The sequence below is a fragment of the Mercenaria mercenaria genome, chromosome 11, assembly GCF_021730395.1.
Source record: "Mercenaria mercenaria strain notata chromosome 11, MADL_Memer_1, whole genome shotgun sequence".
Classification (NCBI taxonomy): Eukaryota; Metazoa; Mollusca; class Bivalvia; order Venerida; family Veneridae; genus Mercenaria; species Mercenaria mercenaria.
The window spans coordinates 5296895-5313755 of NC_069371.1; the positions used below are offsets into that span (position 1 = coordinate 5296895).

Here is a 16861-nt window from a genome sequence, read left to right on the forward strand (position 1 = left end):
CCTCATTTTCACGGTATATGAAGAGCGTGCTCTTTTTAAATACTTTTTATCACATGTTTGACTTCGTGAGAGTGAAATAAAACTATTACATGTACATACATTTGATAACACACTAGTGTAATAACGTCATTTCAAGTATATGAGTTGGCCAAATTCACTCCCAAACTTCTGTCATAGGTAAAGAAAGAAGAATTATTTTCATATATTTCAGCTTGAAAAGCTTACATGTGATAGAAAGAATATTACATTCGTATCCCTCCACATTGAATTTATCAACTTCATGAACTTGTTTAATAAAAGTGATAAAATGCTCGGTAGAGCCTTGCATTTTTTATAATCTAATTCAACTCGTTTGATAAATTCAAAGTTATGCTTTTGTAGGCTTTAACGTCACATCGACACAATAATAGGTCATGTTTTTGACGGTGTTGGAAGACCCCAGATGCCCCTCCGGCCGTGATTTCATCTAAGACGGACACCTGGGCAGAAACACCGACCTTCCGAAAGCCAGCTTAGCCGGTTTTGAACCCACACTCTAATATAAGGTAAATACACAGCATACGTAATATGAGAAGCAAGTATTTTTTTTGTTTTGGATTTAACGTCGCACCGACACATGATAGGTCATATGGCGACTTTCCAGCTTTAATGGTGGAGGAAGACCCCAGGTGCCCCTCCGTGCATTATTTCATCACGAGCGGGCACCTGGGTAGAACCACCGACCTTCCGTAAGCCAGCTGGATGGCTTCCTCACATGAAGAATTCAACGCCCCGAGTGAGGCTCGAACCCACATCGATGAGGGGCAAGTGATTTCAGCTTAGCTTTGTTAAACCGTAAATTGCACAGAAACAAATTCTTCACATGTGACATATTCGTACGATGTTTTGGGAAATATCCGCACGAGTTCTTCACGTATGGGAAGAATTTGCACGAATTTCTCACATGTGTGAATAATTCATTTCTGTGAAATTTACGGTGCAACAAAGCTTTGATCAGAATACGTTTTTAAGAAGTGCTTGTCTCCCCTACGTCAGTTTTTGATTAAAATCAATTTTAAAGTTCTCAATACCTTCGTCCTTCATCAATTGTTCAGAATTTTATTTTTAGACCACATTTAAAACTCTTCTGGAATACTCGCTCGATGCATTATGACGCAAGAGGGAAAGATTTTGGTGTCAATATGGAAGACTACCCTACCGAATGAATAAGTTATCGAATATTACATTGCTTTTACACAATTTTACACAGATATTGTATGGAATGCTTAGACAGAGAAATAGACACAACAGCAGAGCTGGGTTCGCGCATGTTTTACAAGCCCGTAAATAATTGAGGTAAAAAGTGATACTGTAAGCATGGTGTCAATATGAAATTAATGCGGTATTAGGGACAAATTTTAAAACGTCAAAACAGAGCAGTGGGGCCAATAGTTCAAAATTCTATACACATCTACTGCATACCTAACGTCGGACTTCAACTGGTGCACCGTCGTAGAGAAAGTACTCGAAACATATCACAGGGCCGTACCCATTCAAAGAAAGAACTAGTTACATCCCAGAGGGCGGGAAGGGCGGGGAGGGGGGTTGTTGCGGGAGGGTGGGGGTTCGGAGGTTGGGGGAGGGGAATCTCACCCCTTCTTTGTCTTATTTTTTATAAATGGCTTGATTGAAAAACTGCAAGAATGATATTGCGGAATCATCATATATAACCTAAATACATATGCATTTGTATCACTGGAATCCCAGTTTTCGACTCGAAACCAGATGTTTGGATAAAAAAACCTAGATGTTGTTCATTTTGGAGTTAAAACAGACAAACATTTCAGCACTAGACAGCTAATGTATGTCGCTGGTGAAATAATGAGGTACACTTTTAGGAATTTCTGCGAATTTGCACCCAGATTGAACAGTATTACTTTGGACTGTATAGCATTTGCAAAACGGTTGCTTTACCGAAAGGTATGTATGAATATGAGCTGTAAAACTTTATTTCATCCACACGTTATCTCCAGCGAGAAATGCAAACAACGCCAGCACAGACGTATAGTACTTTCGGCTCATCGTCACTTGGGAGTGAAGTAGTGGTAAGAGTTACAGATGTGTAGTTCAGTGGTACATTTATCTTGTGGAAACCAACACCTGTCTAACAGGTTCATTAGTTTTCATAGCACAGTTAGACTTGTACAGAAATATGAATTTACATGTAAGTTTATTTCCAGCGACATTAAGGTGAACACAAGTTCTTAAATAAAATATCATTCTGCGACTAGTATAGTTTGTGTAAAGATGACGCAGAGTATCGAGCAGACTAGTTTTCAAGTTTAACGAACCAGTTAGATTAAATTGTGTCGAGTATGATTTAATTGTGCTTAAGCTGTTATAGCCGTTGACAGGTTCCCTTTGCGAAAACTTCTCAGACGTGCTTGAAAGGATATAGCTTAGTACATGATTTTTGAATCGCATGCTTTGTCATTGCCAGAGAGGCAACATTGGCACTATGATATTATGGAGTCCAATAGCAGATGATTACGGTTTGAGTTTTTTTCAGCTTGCCTTACAAATCCTTCAAAACAAGTTCATATCATTCTAACTGAAGTTCTTGATATCTTATGAATGAACATTAGGATTTTAAAAGTCTTGCATAAAGGGGATTTAAGGTGAAGATCAAAGCAAAGCTATAAAAAACGTGTTTGACCTCGTCTTTTTTGTTTTGGCAAGCATTTAAACCTGATATAATTATAAGTTTTCTTTTCAATGATGTAAACGTACGACTGTTAAAGAATATGAACAACCTCAAACTGTTTTTTAATGTATTTTGGGTTGCATAAGCTATGTGTATTGACCGGAATATGAACTGTACAAGCTCACATAATCAAACATTAGGCAAGAAGAAACTGCAGCTGGGCGCGTATATTTACATGTATTCTATTTGCTATGTTTTAAGATATGTTGGAATACTTGCACTGTATTTAGCATAATAGCTTCAATAATACCATGAATATGCTTTGGAATACTGATTTCCATGTAGTCTCAAATATGCATTTTGTTAGTGATTATATGCGTTATAGTTGCATTTGTTTGTTTTATAAACGGATGAATATGTTTGCACTTTAGAAATGATTTGAGCGTCATCATATTAATGTTTGCATACGTGCATTTTGTTATGTTTATATATGCAAAGACTTGATCTATGTTTGAACGTTTTGATTTGATCTCTGTTTTTATATTTTTACTTGATTAAATGTTTTGGTTTTCTTGTATCTGTTTGATTGCATTAATGTCGGTTTAAGTTAATCTATGATATAGGTTCGTTCTGTATGAGTCTGATGATATCTGCATTTTTGTACGTACTGAAAGTTTTTGTTTGTTTTGTGTTTAACGCCGTTTTTATATCTTGATATTATCTTAAAGCAAACTGGAACTGGACTGCTCTGATATTTATCTACTGTCCCTGAATCATGTTCTGCTGTTGCTCTGCCTTCTGCAACGGCATGAAGTACATGTGTAAATGGTCCGTTAATAAATCATTTAGAAGATCGTTTGGAAGCATAGCACACACTAAAGCTAACTAATAGAAGACTAGGTTTGACTGATTTTGTTCATGAAAGGTAAAGAAATATGAAACACCCCTTACGCCCTCTAGGAGCAGCGTAAGCGGAATTCTATTATGATAATATTGAATGTACTCCATAATCCAAAAGGACCAGAAGTTTTTCATTTAACCATTTACATCAACATTTCTATGTTTCATATATCATGCCTTTAGTTACCAATGTGAATAATAAGCATTCAGCTGTTGAAGGTTGCTTTCAGGCATACTGTTTTTTAACCTTGGAATATGGAAGGGATATAAAGTTTGAGTGTAAACACACCAACGTTGTTTTGCAGGCGTTAAAGCACTATGTTCCTTTATTTGTACGTTTTGAGCTTCTTGGCTATAAGCTTTACTTTGTCTATGTTTTTATCATGTTCTAAACTATACATGCACTGCTGCAGTGTTAAGGTTTGAAGAGGCTGCGATCATGTAACGTCGCTTTAACGTGAATATTGCACAGTATCATATGGGACATGTAGTGGTTCACTCTCAGCCACCATCTGCCCCTGATGTCCTTTTGCGATTAGTTGAATGTAATAACGGAAAGTCCATGTTAAACACAGATGTAAATGCATGGGTAATAAATAATCATATGTGTACACAGCTGTGTTTTTGCGGAGTTGAAGACAAATTAAGCAAAACACACCAAGTGTGGGTCAGGTTTGAACGAATAAAGTTATAAATAACCTCGTGTGTAAATAGCTGTGTAATTGTGAGACTGAGGCAAACTTAGACTAGCCCCTGACTGATAATAAAGCTTTTATTACGGTTTTTCTCTGTTTGTTTAATTCAAGATTTTCTTAGGGAAATGATGTTAAAATTATCATGATATTGGACATAGGATATAGACTTGCCCAGTTCACTACTTTGGATCATAAAAATATAAAAAGATATATCTTAGTCTAGGAGCTAATCTAAGGCTAACTGAGTGTTGGAGGTCAAGTTTGAATAAATATAGTATACGATTAGAAATTTTGAAGATTTATGAAGACTATTATGAACGTTTGCATTGAATTAAACATTTGTATAAAACTTCTACTGACTTAACTGTTGATTATATTTTAATCGAAACATGGTATAATGTCTACACAATACATACAGATTGTTCATTGCTCATAATCCATCGGTTTTAATGCCGATATTGATTTGTGCTGAATTTTCATAACATTTCTTTCATTCTAGGTATTGATTTAAAGCAAACTTTGGTCATTTGTATTCGCTTAATAAATTTCATGTTATATTTCTTGTACTGTATTTCAATTTCAACTTGGTAAAAAATCAATAGTTGAAAATAATGAATATCAAGAAGCAAGGGTAGCGACATGTCAGAATGTATAGTAGATTAAGTGGGTGGGATTCATATAATACTGGTTAAATGAATTAGATCATACTACCCGTCTGCACGGTCTGGTTGAGGGGCAGATGACAAGAGGAGCTCGGAAGAGGGCCGCGGCTGCACAGATGGAGATTGGCACAAGCGCAAGGACTAGATCTACCAAGTCGCCAAAGCGGAAAGACATGGGCTGTCAAGTGGGGGCTTCTATGTCTGATCCATTGGTGAATCGTAGGTGTTGTATAACATCCGGACCTAGTACTGGATCGTCTGATATTAGTGTTGGTGCGAGATTCGGGGAACCAGTTACTTCTGAAAGCACCTTAGATGAAGGTAATAGTGTTCTCACGAACTGGCCTTTGTCAGATATAAACACTAGACCAATATTTTCTGTACCAAATGTAGTACCGAGCGTACATGCCGAGCTAGGTGTTCATTTATCGTCTGCCTTGAAGTGTAAAATAACAACTGGTGAGTTTATTGACTTGGGTGTACTTCTGAGCACAAAAATTGACACCAGTTACCAAACTCAGTTCAATTCAGTAGGGGAGCTTGTTGCAAGTACAAACACGCAAGTGCCTAAAATAAACACAACTGAAACGTGGACGGACGCTTTCTTTGTGTACGTAAGTGTTTATACTGCAACACGCCCAGGAATATGTCTTAAAAAAAATACACGAACACAATAAGAACAGCTGCCCAGCGTTGTAATAATATGGAATGGAAACACTATGACGAACAATTTCGTCATCGCATTTCTGCAGATCCTTTAAGGTTGTAGTATGTTACTGACTCTGGCTCAGCTGAGGCCTCAGTTATCCGCTTTAAAGACAAAAAGTGTTTTGACTTTAATTACTGTATGTGTGCTCGGTACGTATGTTCGTATAAACATGCTTTGGAACATCCTTTCAGATTGTGTTCAGCAAACAGAGCTAGTTATTACAGTAATAAACAAAGATTCACATCACGACCACCTGGGCGGGCCATTGTCAACTAAGGTCTGCTCAGATTCCCCTTGCAGACAGCGCCGTCCTCGTCACGGTTTATGGCACCTAGGTCGTTCGCTAATAATAATTACCAATTTTAAAAGAACACTTAGCGCATTACCCTCATAAACCCGATGCAGCTTTATTATTAAATGGGTTTACTAATGGCTTTAGTTTAAATATACAGGACCAAGAAATGCTCAATTTGCAAAAAAAATGCGATCTGCATATGAGAACTTCAACAAGATTTGTGAAAAAATTGTGAAGGAAGTTACTCTGGGTAGACCGTAATTCTTGCGCTAAATTTATAGGGTAGTGTTATAGCCAATAACAAGAGCTGTCACTTATGGTGACAAATGCCCCCGCAGCGCCTTGACCTTTGACCTGGTGACCCCAAAGTCAGTAGGGGTCGTGTACTCATTAAGTACTATCAGCATGTGAAGTTTGAAGGTCCTGGGTGCAGTGGTTCGCGAGTAAAGTGCGTTCATGCAAAAAGTTAACGTTGTGACGAACGAACTAACGAACTAACGAATGAACGGACGGACAGTTGAAAACTAATATGCCTCCCTTCGGGGGCATAAAAAGATAATAATTTGGATTGATAAAGCAGCTGTTGTTGAAGTTCTCAATAAGCAAACCACAAAGTCAAAAAGAGTAATGTCTTTTGTTCCAAATTTTGTACTTTTAGCAATGAGGAACGGCATTATCTTTAAAGGAAGGTATATCGCTTCGCGCGTTAATTCAATATGTGACTCTATTTCTCGTAAACAGAGGGACAGATTTCATTTATTGGCACCAAAAGCGAATCGGTCACCGGAGGAAATACCGGACCAGTTTCACGTGATGATTTGTACAGCGAAGCAGCAAAATTATTAAACTAGTCGGTTGCAGAGAATACTAAGCCCTCTTACAACACTGGGCTTAAAAGTTTTTCGGAAGTTAGGAAACTACTTAATATGGTCGAGTGTTGGGCACCGTTGTAAGGCCATATTGTGCAATTTGTTGCATATTATCACTTAATAGTTAATACTGTCGCACACTCGACCGTACGATTGTACCTGTCAGCAATCAGTTTTCATTTTAAATTAATAACTTCACGGATCTTACTAAACCATTTGTGGTTCGAAAATGCTAGAAGGGCTTCGTAGAATTAAGTCAAGTAAAGACACAAGGCTTCCTATAACTCCGCCATTACTAGCTTCCATCTTAAAATATTTTCCACTGGTATGCAAATCTAAGTGTGAATGTCACCTGTTTTCTGCTGCATATTCTTTGGCTTTACATGGATTTTTACGTGTAGGTGAAATCACTGTAAAGAGTCCGAGCAATTGACACGGGCATTGTCTATACATGATTTGAATCTGAACATCCAAAAAAAATTGTTGACTGTTAATATTCGTTACTCAAAGACTGACCAAAGTGGCAAGGGAGTTACGTTGAAAATAGCTGGAACGAATAACGTCATTTGTCTAGTTCGGGCCATATAAAATTATATAAGTCTGCGACCAGACAACGGGATGCGATCGGGTCCTCTATTTTGTCACATTAATTCCCTACCATTAACACGCTCGTCAGTTTTCTGCTGTCTTGAAAAAGACCCTTGCGATAATAGGTTGTGAATATTCGCAGTATTAGTCACATTCATTTAGGATAGGGGCTACTACAACCGCTGCTGTCATGGGGTTAGCTGTAGAGGACATAAACTGGGCTGGCAGATGGAGCTCGGATGCATTTTCGCGGTGGTCCGTCGCTTGTCCAGCAACGCCTTATCAGCGTTTGAACAGAGCGCCGTCCCATATGGCGGAACATCGGACCTGCAATATCAGTTGAATGATAAGGATTGTACAACATCGTTGCTGCTCTTGTTTACCAAAGTCAGCATCACCTTATTACAAACACATGTTATGAACACTATGTAGTTATGCTACAGATTTCGCTCAAATATGGTCGATTGTGGTGATCTGGTGTTCCAGACAGAGCCGCGCCTTATTTCACCAGAAACTTTAGATTCATTAGACATTATTATACAGTAGATATAGGAAATAAACAATATATCACTGCATTTATGCTCGTGTGCTATTTCATCTCAATGAATTAAACGAATAATTATAAATATCTATATATTTGACGCGTTATAGACATAATCCTCCATGGCAGTATTTGTTAAGATAGCGAAAGGTTTCTTATGCCGCGGCAGCCCTGGCAGACATCTTTATTCTTCTTCATCTGGCATTTTAAGATAGTTTAGAAACAAAAACTCAAAAACAAAATGATAACAAGCCAAGTTGGCATTTTAACTGTTTATATATAATTACTCCTTTAAGAAAACAGTATTATACATCCTTGCCGATATTTCCATGTACTTTGAAAATATTAGCAGTTGAATATCTGTTCAATATTTTATGTGTTTTCTTTTGAAAGGAAGCTCCATTTACGTCACATGACGTTACTATGTCGCGCGCGCTTGCAAATCAAAGTACTCAAAACTCCCAATAACGGTGGCTATTGTGTAGAGAATATCCATATTTAATGTAGTTTACCTCAAGTAAAGCGTTACAAACGTTTTTCGATTTTCATTAAAAAATTAGTAAAAACAATTAATTCTCTTAAGTTTCAAAGCATTCTTAAGAAATATAGCATTTATTTTCTGATACCTAAATTGCTGTCTTTTCTTTTTTTAAGTTGAATTTTATGATTTATCTCAATTAAGTTGAACATGATGATTTACTTCGATTAAGTTGAAAATGATGGTTGTCATCAATTAAATGTAATATCTTTGATTTACTCAATACAGAAAGTATTGCTGTTTACTTCTATTAAGTTAAGTATGATGAATAATCTTACTCAAGATACTCTGTATAATTCATCTCAATTAGTTTAAATGTGCTGATTATCTCAATTAAGTTGAACTTGTTGATTTATCTAAAAAATGAATTAAACTTGTTGATTATCCTGCCTAAGATGAATTTGATATTTTGTTTCAATTAAGCTGAATTAGATGACTTATCTCATTTACGTTTTGCGTGATGACATTCAATTTAAGCTAAATATAGTGCATTACATCAATTAAGTTAAACTTGTTGATTTACCTGAATTAAGTGGACTTTGATTTTTTATATCGTCCAAGTTAAACTTGATTACTTACTAGTACCTCAGTTAAGCTTAACTTGATTACTTACCTAAGTTAAGTTTAACTTGATTACTTACCGCAGTTATGTTTAACTTGATAAATTTAACTTGATTACTTACCTCAGTTAAGTTTAACTTGATTATTTACCTCTGCTAAGTTGAACTTGATATTTCGTCACAGTTAAGTTGAACTTGCTTATTTATCGTAGTTAAGTTGCGTGATGTCTGATCTCACATAAGCTGTATTTGATAACTTGTAATTATGTTGAACTTGATAATTTACCTCATTTAAGCTGGATATGGTGATTTACAATTAATACTGAAATGATCTTTATTTACATTGCTTTACTAATTTAGAAGTTCTGTTTTATGTTTCTAGGAAAATGGTCTATTCCAATGTTTGGTTAAGGTTTAAAAGGAATCCAATGAAACTGAAAAGAAAATGCAAAAACATTTCTTTCAGACAGAGATTTTAATAACTGTGCTTTTATGGAATTAAAGTCACGAACTTATTTAAAATCAAATTTAAGCCACTTATTCTACAACGGCTATTAAATAGCCCCTGTTTTGATTATTTGTTATATCAAGCGATTTATTGTTCGTCAATGGTTTATATAACAAATCCAGCTTTTGAAATGTCTCAGGTCGGAATGAAATAACTTTACAAATTGATCGAGTTTTTAATTGCCTTGAACGAAGTACCCGATATAATGCATCTTTTGTTTTGAAAGATTGACTATTATAGCGGTTACTTTTGAGTAAGACATGTATCGGTTTACTTAATAATTTATATCAAGTCTTCATCAATACAATAATAGCATGGTATTAATACAGTCTGTCAAGTCATATCGTGAAATGATTAAGATCACGTAGGAGGATTAAGAATTAACGTTACACGCGGATTATTAAAGTTTGTTTGTTTTCTTATAATAAGATTAATCGAAATAACACATGTTGGGATTTAATTTTGAAATATAGAACATAATATATAAACATTATACGTTTGGGAATAACAATTCATCAAAGTAAAATATTTGCCCTTTGATGTACATGCGGTATTAATTACCATACTTCATAGCTTCATACTATGGGCATACATTCGGAAAAAATAACTGGTAAAGGAACTACTATAAACATGTGAATAAACATATATACATGTGTGGATTTTTATAGGTTACGTGCTTGTTTGGATGTAAGTGTAAGTGTTTATTTCAGTAATGTTGTGTATACTGAAAGTGCATTGTGATGTTACTATTTAAAATGCAGAAACGACCCATTTTTTTCCCGTATGAACTTCATAAAAATCATTCTAACACAGTTATAGTACAGTTTATATTCTATGAAATACCATACTGACAATTTAATGCTCATCCTGCCTATTGTATTTCTGCTAATTCTTCTTAGCTCAAATTAAAAAAGAATCTACGACTGATGGTTGTTTCTATATTGGGAGTAAACGTCTGTGTTGGTTATCTTTTTTGTTCAAATCACATTTTTCTTGAATTCTTCAAGAGCTATAGCTTTGAAACTATTGTTTATCGTTATAAAGTAAGTAGACCAAACAACATATTTCCGCTTTCATTTTGTAAGAATAGTAGCCTTTTTGGACTCAGACGTTTTGAATTTTTCGTGAGTGAGTTTTTTTTACTTTTTATCTTTGTGTGCACTTCTTTATCATCATTAGATAAGTAAGCAGGTCAAGAACCACAACTTTTTCCGGTGTTTTGTCATTATAATGTTCTTTGTTAGCTTGTTTAGTTTTAGGCCTAATTTTCCCGAATACTACAGAAACTATAGCTTTGAAACGTTATACATTAACATCAGTATCTGAGTGAGAAGGTTTAACCATAAGTCTTTTCTCGCATATTGCCTCATGTCGAGCGTTGGCATCTGCTCGCTTCGCTCTTGTTAGCTTTTTTATTCAGTGTCTCTTTTTTCAGTATATTTTGAAGTTTTGATAAAAAAAAACACACACACATTTGAATATCTTACATTCAATTCCGAAAGAAAGTGCGGACTAATCTCGTATACATATAGCAGAAACTAAACCACAGTAGTAGTTAAGATTTAATGAACAATTATATATGAGCATCACGATATTTATAATATTTCAAATGCCGCAGACAAATATAAAACACATACATGGATGATCGAAGTTCATGTAGATGTTCAGTCTTTGAACATTTTAGCTGTAAAAAGGTAGAAAAATGCTCGAATTGAAACAGAAAAGTGTGCATATTTTTGATAGCCTTTGATAAATGAAATATGGTTTGTTTGCCTTTAATAAAAAACCCAAAATTTCAACAATAAATGATCGATTGAATTAAGTGGAGTTTATAATTAAATTAAAATGTACGCTATTCATTGAAGTAGTCAAACGATAGCTTTAATGTTTTTGCTGTAGAGATGTTTGTATTTCTAACAATTCCTGTGGTATTTTATTGACATTGCAGAATTTTACATTTAGGATGTGTCAATCAATTATTATTCAAAATATTTAAAAGTTATTTCTATTTTGCAACAACGTAGTATCTTTAATATGAGTCCTTTGATGTAAGCTAACTCGATAACATGTTAATGAATTTAACCTAACCTAGAAATCATTACTTATCGGAGGTAAAGAAATAGAAGTAATATTAATTATTTTTCATATGCCTGAAATTCGAAAGGATATTTCATCTCAGTGAAAACTGACTATTGTAAATCTATCTTTTACACTTGAAGATTTCGACATTAGGACAGTTTTGTTTTCGCGGTTAAAACAGTTAGACTTTGTGCTTTTAAAAATACTTTTTATTCTGTCAAAATACTCAGAAACATGTTTTAAAGAAGGAAAAGGGTCTTTTAACCTACAAAATAAAACTTCAGGCTTTTATATGGCCTTCATACGCAAACACACATCTACACACTGAAACGAGTATTTGGAAAAATAAACATACCACTTCAAATTTGACGTAAAAGGTTTGAAGTAAAACAGAACTTTCTATAAAAAGCACACTTTTCATTTGTCAGCAAATATATTAATTTATAAAGTTCGTATACACTTTTGTTGGTAGTATAATGCTTGCATTTGAACTAAGAGCTTTTTTATTTGTATAGTAAGTTCATACTTTCAAAAAGTGGCTGTCTACTGTCAAACACATATTTGTTGTACATATTAAGGAAAATGTAAGGTAATGTTAGCAGCTAAATGTCACTAAAATTGTAGTTTTACAAACATACAAGACAAATATTTGCTTTTTAGAGAGATTATTATATTCCTAGTTAGATTTTCATTCCATTTAACAATACATGTCTTACTGTTGATGGATTCAACGGATATACACGTTAAAAAGCTTTTAGTAGGCGTTAACCGGTGCAAGCAAATTATGACCGAAAATGGGACTTTATTTAGTGAAAATACTATGGCAACTGTTGAAAGAATTTCAGACTTGCTCATAACAGGAGTTGGTGGAATCACAGTGTCCTCGAAATGATACATATATATATATATACTTAATCAACAGTAACTGTCACCATCTTAGATCTACACTGAATAGTGATAAAAATGTTTTAACATGATTCCAGGATAGAGACTAAAGTATGTTATTCTAGTTTGAATGTTGCATGTTTACATTGCGTTTATTTTTCAGAAGAAGAAAGGAAACTTATATGACAAAGAAAATCAGCGAACTTGTATACATAAAGTATATGTCTGCTTTAGATATGACGGGAACTTTGAAGCCAGTTGCAGACAGCTAGATGTTCTGATTCGAATTAATCAAAATACTGGCATCCGTCTTGAAAATTTGCTATACTTGGCGGTCAATGCCCTAAAAAATCTTCGCACACTATATCTGGTTATTTTTACTCGTTGAGCTAGAATGAATACAAAAACAAATAGCTTGCCAACATTACGGATAAACAGTTGTAGGATTATTTGGCGTACTAATAATACTATCACATAATATAACATTAAACTGAAATATGCTCCCGTGATGGTTATAGTTATTATACGGTTTTATTAATAAATTAATCTTTACACGTGCATATACATTATGTCCCATTTGTGTGTGTGTGTGTTGGGAGGGGGGGGGGGGTAGTATTTTTTAGTTTAATTACAATGAAGCTTGGTGTCCCTCATCCGCATCCCTCAACTCACCACATGCCCTCCAACCTTTACTTTTAGTTCATTTACATGTTTCTTAGTATCTACTTCTCGTCTCTCCTTCGCGACCCGCATTATCAGCCCCACTCACCCCTCCCATCTCCTCCACTACCCCAACAAAGAGCATGGTGATATTGCCGACAACAGTTGTTTATAATGGCCTGTTCTGACATTTCTTTGCTTTTTCAGCAGAGTGACTTGTGACATTTCTATGCTTCCGAGATGACGAGCAAAGCAAACGAGATAGTACTGGAGTTGATCAGACTCATATCGCAGCCGCCCTTCAAACGAGAGAACCAGGAGATTGAACTCGTTCTTCCGTGGCTGTGCAAGAGAAGTCAGCTGCTACAAAACCAAACAAAAAGTGAGTTTTATTAATTTAGTTTTTGATACGGTTGCTGTCGTAAAATGCTGTCGTAAAATGAAGAAAATATCGTGACTGACCGTTTTGCGAATTTAAGTCCACGCGAATGAGATATTATTAAAATGATATGTTTCACAAGTTGGCGATATCGCGAATAGTCAGTAAAGCGAGTTTTAAGCCTCACGAAATATCTGATTTTAGTGTAATAGGGTACAATAACTATTCATCCGAGGTACTAATTTACTTAAGAGATCACTCATGTTATAAAAATGTATTTTGTGTTTTATTTTGATAATGATATCGATAAATAACTTTAGAAAATAACAAATGTTCGATACCGTAAAGTACAAGTATAAATTATACATTTCATCTGATTTAAGTAAATATAAAAACAGTCGTATTGAGTTTTAATCAGTGTATGTTTTCTTAAAAACAGAATGATATTTTGGTATTTCAAAGGAGATTAAATACTATAAATAATAACTCCAAGTATTAAAAAATATATTGTTTCATTACAAAAGGTCCACACGATTAACCAGAAAGATCATATTAGGTCAAAGCCTCAAGTTCCCGGACAATGGGCATCAACGCTGAAAAATCGGATCAGTTTTGAAAATGATACGACAGCCGTATACTTCAGAAAATTTAAACATGGGCTCATTAAGATTAAATGCATGATTGAGGTCCATTCATTTTTAAAGAAAAAAAATCCTTCTGGTTATTACCGCTATTTTGTTTTATGTAGACATTGGTAAAATATTCATATTTATCTACTTCTTGGTAAATTTGACAGTTCTTTTTTATTTTCTTTCTTTCTTTCTTTTTTCTTTTTTCTTGATTTTTTTTTTGTTTCGTACCGCTTTTCAGCAGTATTTCAGTTTTGTAACAGCGAGCAGTTAACCTAACCAGTGTTTCTAGATTCTGAAACATTACTAATCTTTTCTCCATAAGTAACTGCCATATTCAAATGTACAAGACGAAAAAAGAAATGATTTCAAATACGATACCCTTTATCAAATCATGACGGACGACATAACTTCGCCCGGGGATCGAACTCATAACCCCGTGATAAGTAGATCAGCACTCTCTCTCTATACTGAGCCAAGCGGGCGGGGTGTTCTTTTTTCTAATTGGTCTTTAACACAGAATACAGATATCAGCCTTCCGCTTTCAAGTCCTTTTGCATAAAAAACATTTATAACAAGACACCCGTCACTCTGATAAGAATAGACAATATCCTAAATAATGAATAGTTGAAAAAAATGTTGAACTAACAATTCATGAACATATGCACGTAGTGGCTTCGCTAAAGTTCACTCAAATACTAAAACATGGTTAAGGGAGGTAGTCAATACTGTTACAGTTAGGTAGTCAATATTGCAGTTATCTCCTCAAAATTTTCCGCTGTTTAAAAATATAGTACATGTAATCCAGTATCAACAGCGTCAACCAAATCATCATCAGCATACATTACCGACAGCACTAATACACGGCTACTAAACGCTAGCGCCACCACCAAATTGTGGTGATAAGGAAAAGAGCTATTAACAGTTCCGTGGTGCAGCTATCGCCCGTTTCTACTTGTAAACACGTGAGTAAAATTTATATTTTATCTTATATTTTTATTGAGAGAACTTTTTTTCGAAAATAGGAGAATGTAGTTCCGTGTAACAACACTTCTACTACGGGTTGGCTGTAATTTTATTAAAATAATATGCAAATTGTGGTGTCAGGAGCTTTTCTCCCGAATCTGACAGTGGCACATTTTCATATCGGCCAGTATTCGAACACAATTCCGATGAACAGACACACTGTAAGAACATACCTGCGCATGCAAATGGTGTAGAGATGATAAATAATTATATACGCACACACCGTGAATAATAGAATTAGAGTTAGAAGAAATATACCAGGATTTTTGAAAGTGGTGGAGCTATAACTCTAGTGGTGGCGCTGTTACGGCATTCAATAATACGAACTGCTGACGCATCCGGACCAAAACAAACACCAATATTCTCTAATTGATAATTTTCTTGCAAGGAATTATGTTATTAATGAAAGAAAAACACGATCATAGTTTATTTACCGTTATGAAACATTCTCTATCCAAGAAAACAAGAACAAAATACTCACAGACCCTTGGGACTCTTGTAGTCAAAGTAAATATTTTCCTTTGTTTAAAGTGTTAATGTAGAATTATTTCTAACCTTTAAATATTGTACTTAAATACAAACGTAAGTGTACTTTAAATTCAGGTCAAGAAAAATTGTAGCAATACCTTTATTTCAGACAAAGATTTGTGTCCAGGAAATAATTTGAAGATAGTGTAAAATTTATTTTTGATATTAAGATTCTGAAAGTTACTTCCCTTAGTTTTTATACGTCGTTTGCATGTCATTGTAAACAAAAGCCCTACTTTCACAATTCTTTCTGAAAAGTGAGTACAGTACATTTTCAATTCCAATCGATTAAATGTGATTAATCAATAGAGCTTAGATGTACAATCTGAATCCATATACATGTAGATTATTTTGCGATCATGCAGAGGTTACTACATGTAGTTTGTTGAGTAACGTAATTTGGGTATAGTGTGGAATAGGGTGATAACATCGATTATTGTAAAAATTTCCGTGGCTTGCAGACAGACATTTTCATATATTAAAATTGAATATATAAGCCACTAATCATATAAAACAGCGCCACCACTACTGTATAGCGCCACCACTTGAGTGATAGCGCCACCACTTTCTAAAATAGTCGTGTTTTAACTTTTTACTGTGTTTTTCGTAATTCTTTGTTGTATGGGAATACGTGCAATTCATTTCTACACCATTTGCATGCGCAGGTATGTTCTTACAGTGTGTCTATTCATCGGAATGGTGTTCGAATACTGGCCGATATGAAAACATGCCATTATCAGATTCGGGAAAAAAGCTCCTGACACCACAATTTGCATATTATTTTAATGAAATTACAGCCAACCTGTAGTAAAAGTGTTATTACACGGAACTACATTCTCCGATTTTCGAAAAAAGTTCTATCAATAAAAATATAAGATAAAATATAAAGTTTACAGGTAGAAACGGGCGATAGCTGCACTACGGAAATGTCGATAGCTCTTTTACTTATCACCACAATTTGGTGGTGGCGCTAGCGTTTAGTAGCCGTGTAATAACAGCGACATACTTAACATCGTCAGTAGACTTACCGCGTCTGTTAGAAGTATAGCATTTATTAACTTTATTGCTCTTTGACATTATAATTATTGCAACCAATAACATTCCATTCGTTAATCAAAGAGCAGACA

At 34.8% G+C, this 16861-nt stretch overlaps 1 protein-coding gene across 5 annotated transcripts in view; it reads left to right on the top strand.

The window, feature by feature from the left end:
- Nucleotides 1-9907: 9907 nt before the first annotated feature.
- Nucleotides 9908-16861, top strand: part of LOC123531447 (uncharacterized) — an 81360-nt gene continuing 74406 nt past the window's right edge. Inside the window, exons 1-2 of one of the 5 annotated variants that reach the window (XM_053518444.1) lie at nucleotides 9908-10241; nucleotides 13380-13554. In XM_053518444.1, coding sequence (XP_053374419.1) covers nucleotides 13413-13554 — 142 coding nt within the window. In that variant the 5' untranslated portion in view covers nucleotides 9908-10241; nucleotides 13380-13412. The remainder of the gene's footprint in view (nucleotides 10242-13379; nucleotides 13555-16861) is intronic. The other 4 variants (XM_053518441.1, XM_045312418.2, XM_053518442.1 and 1 more) reach the window with 4 other exon arrangements.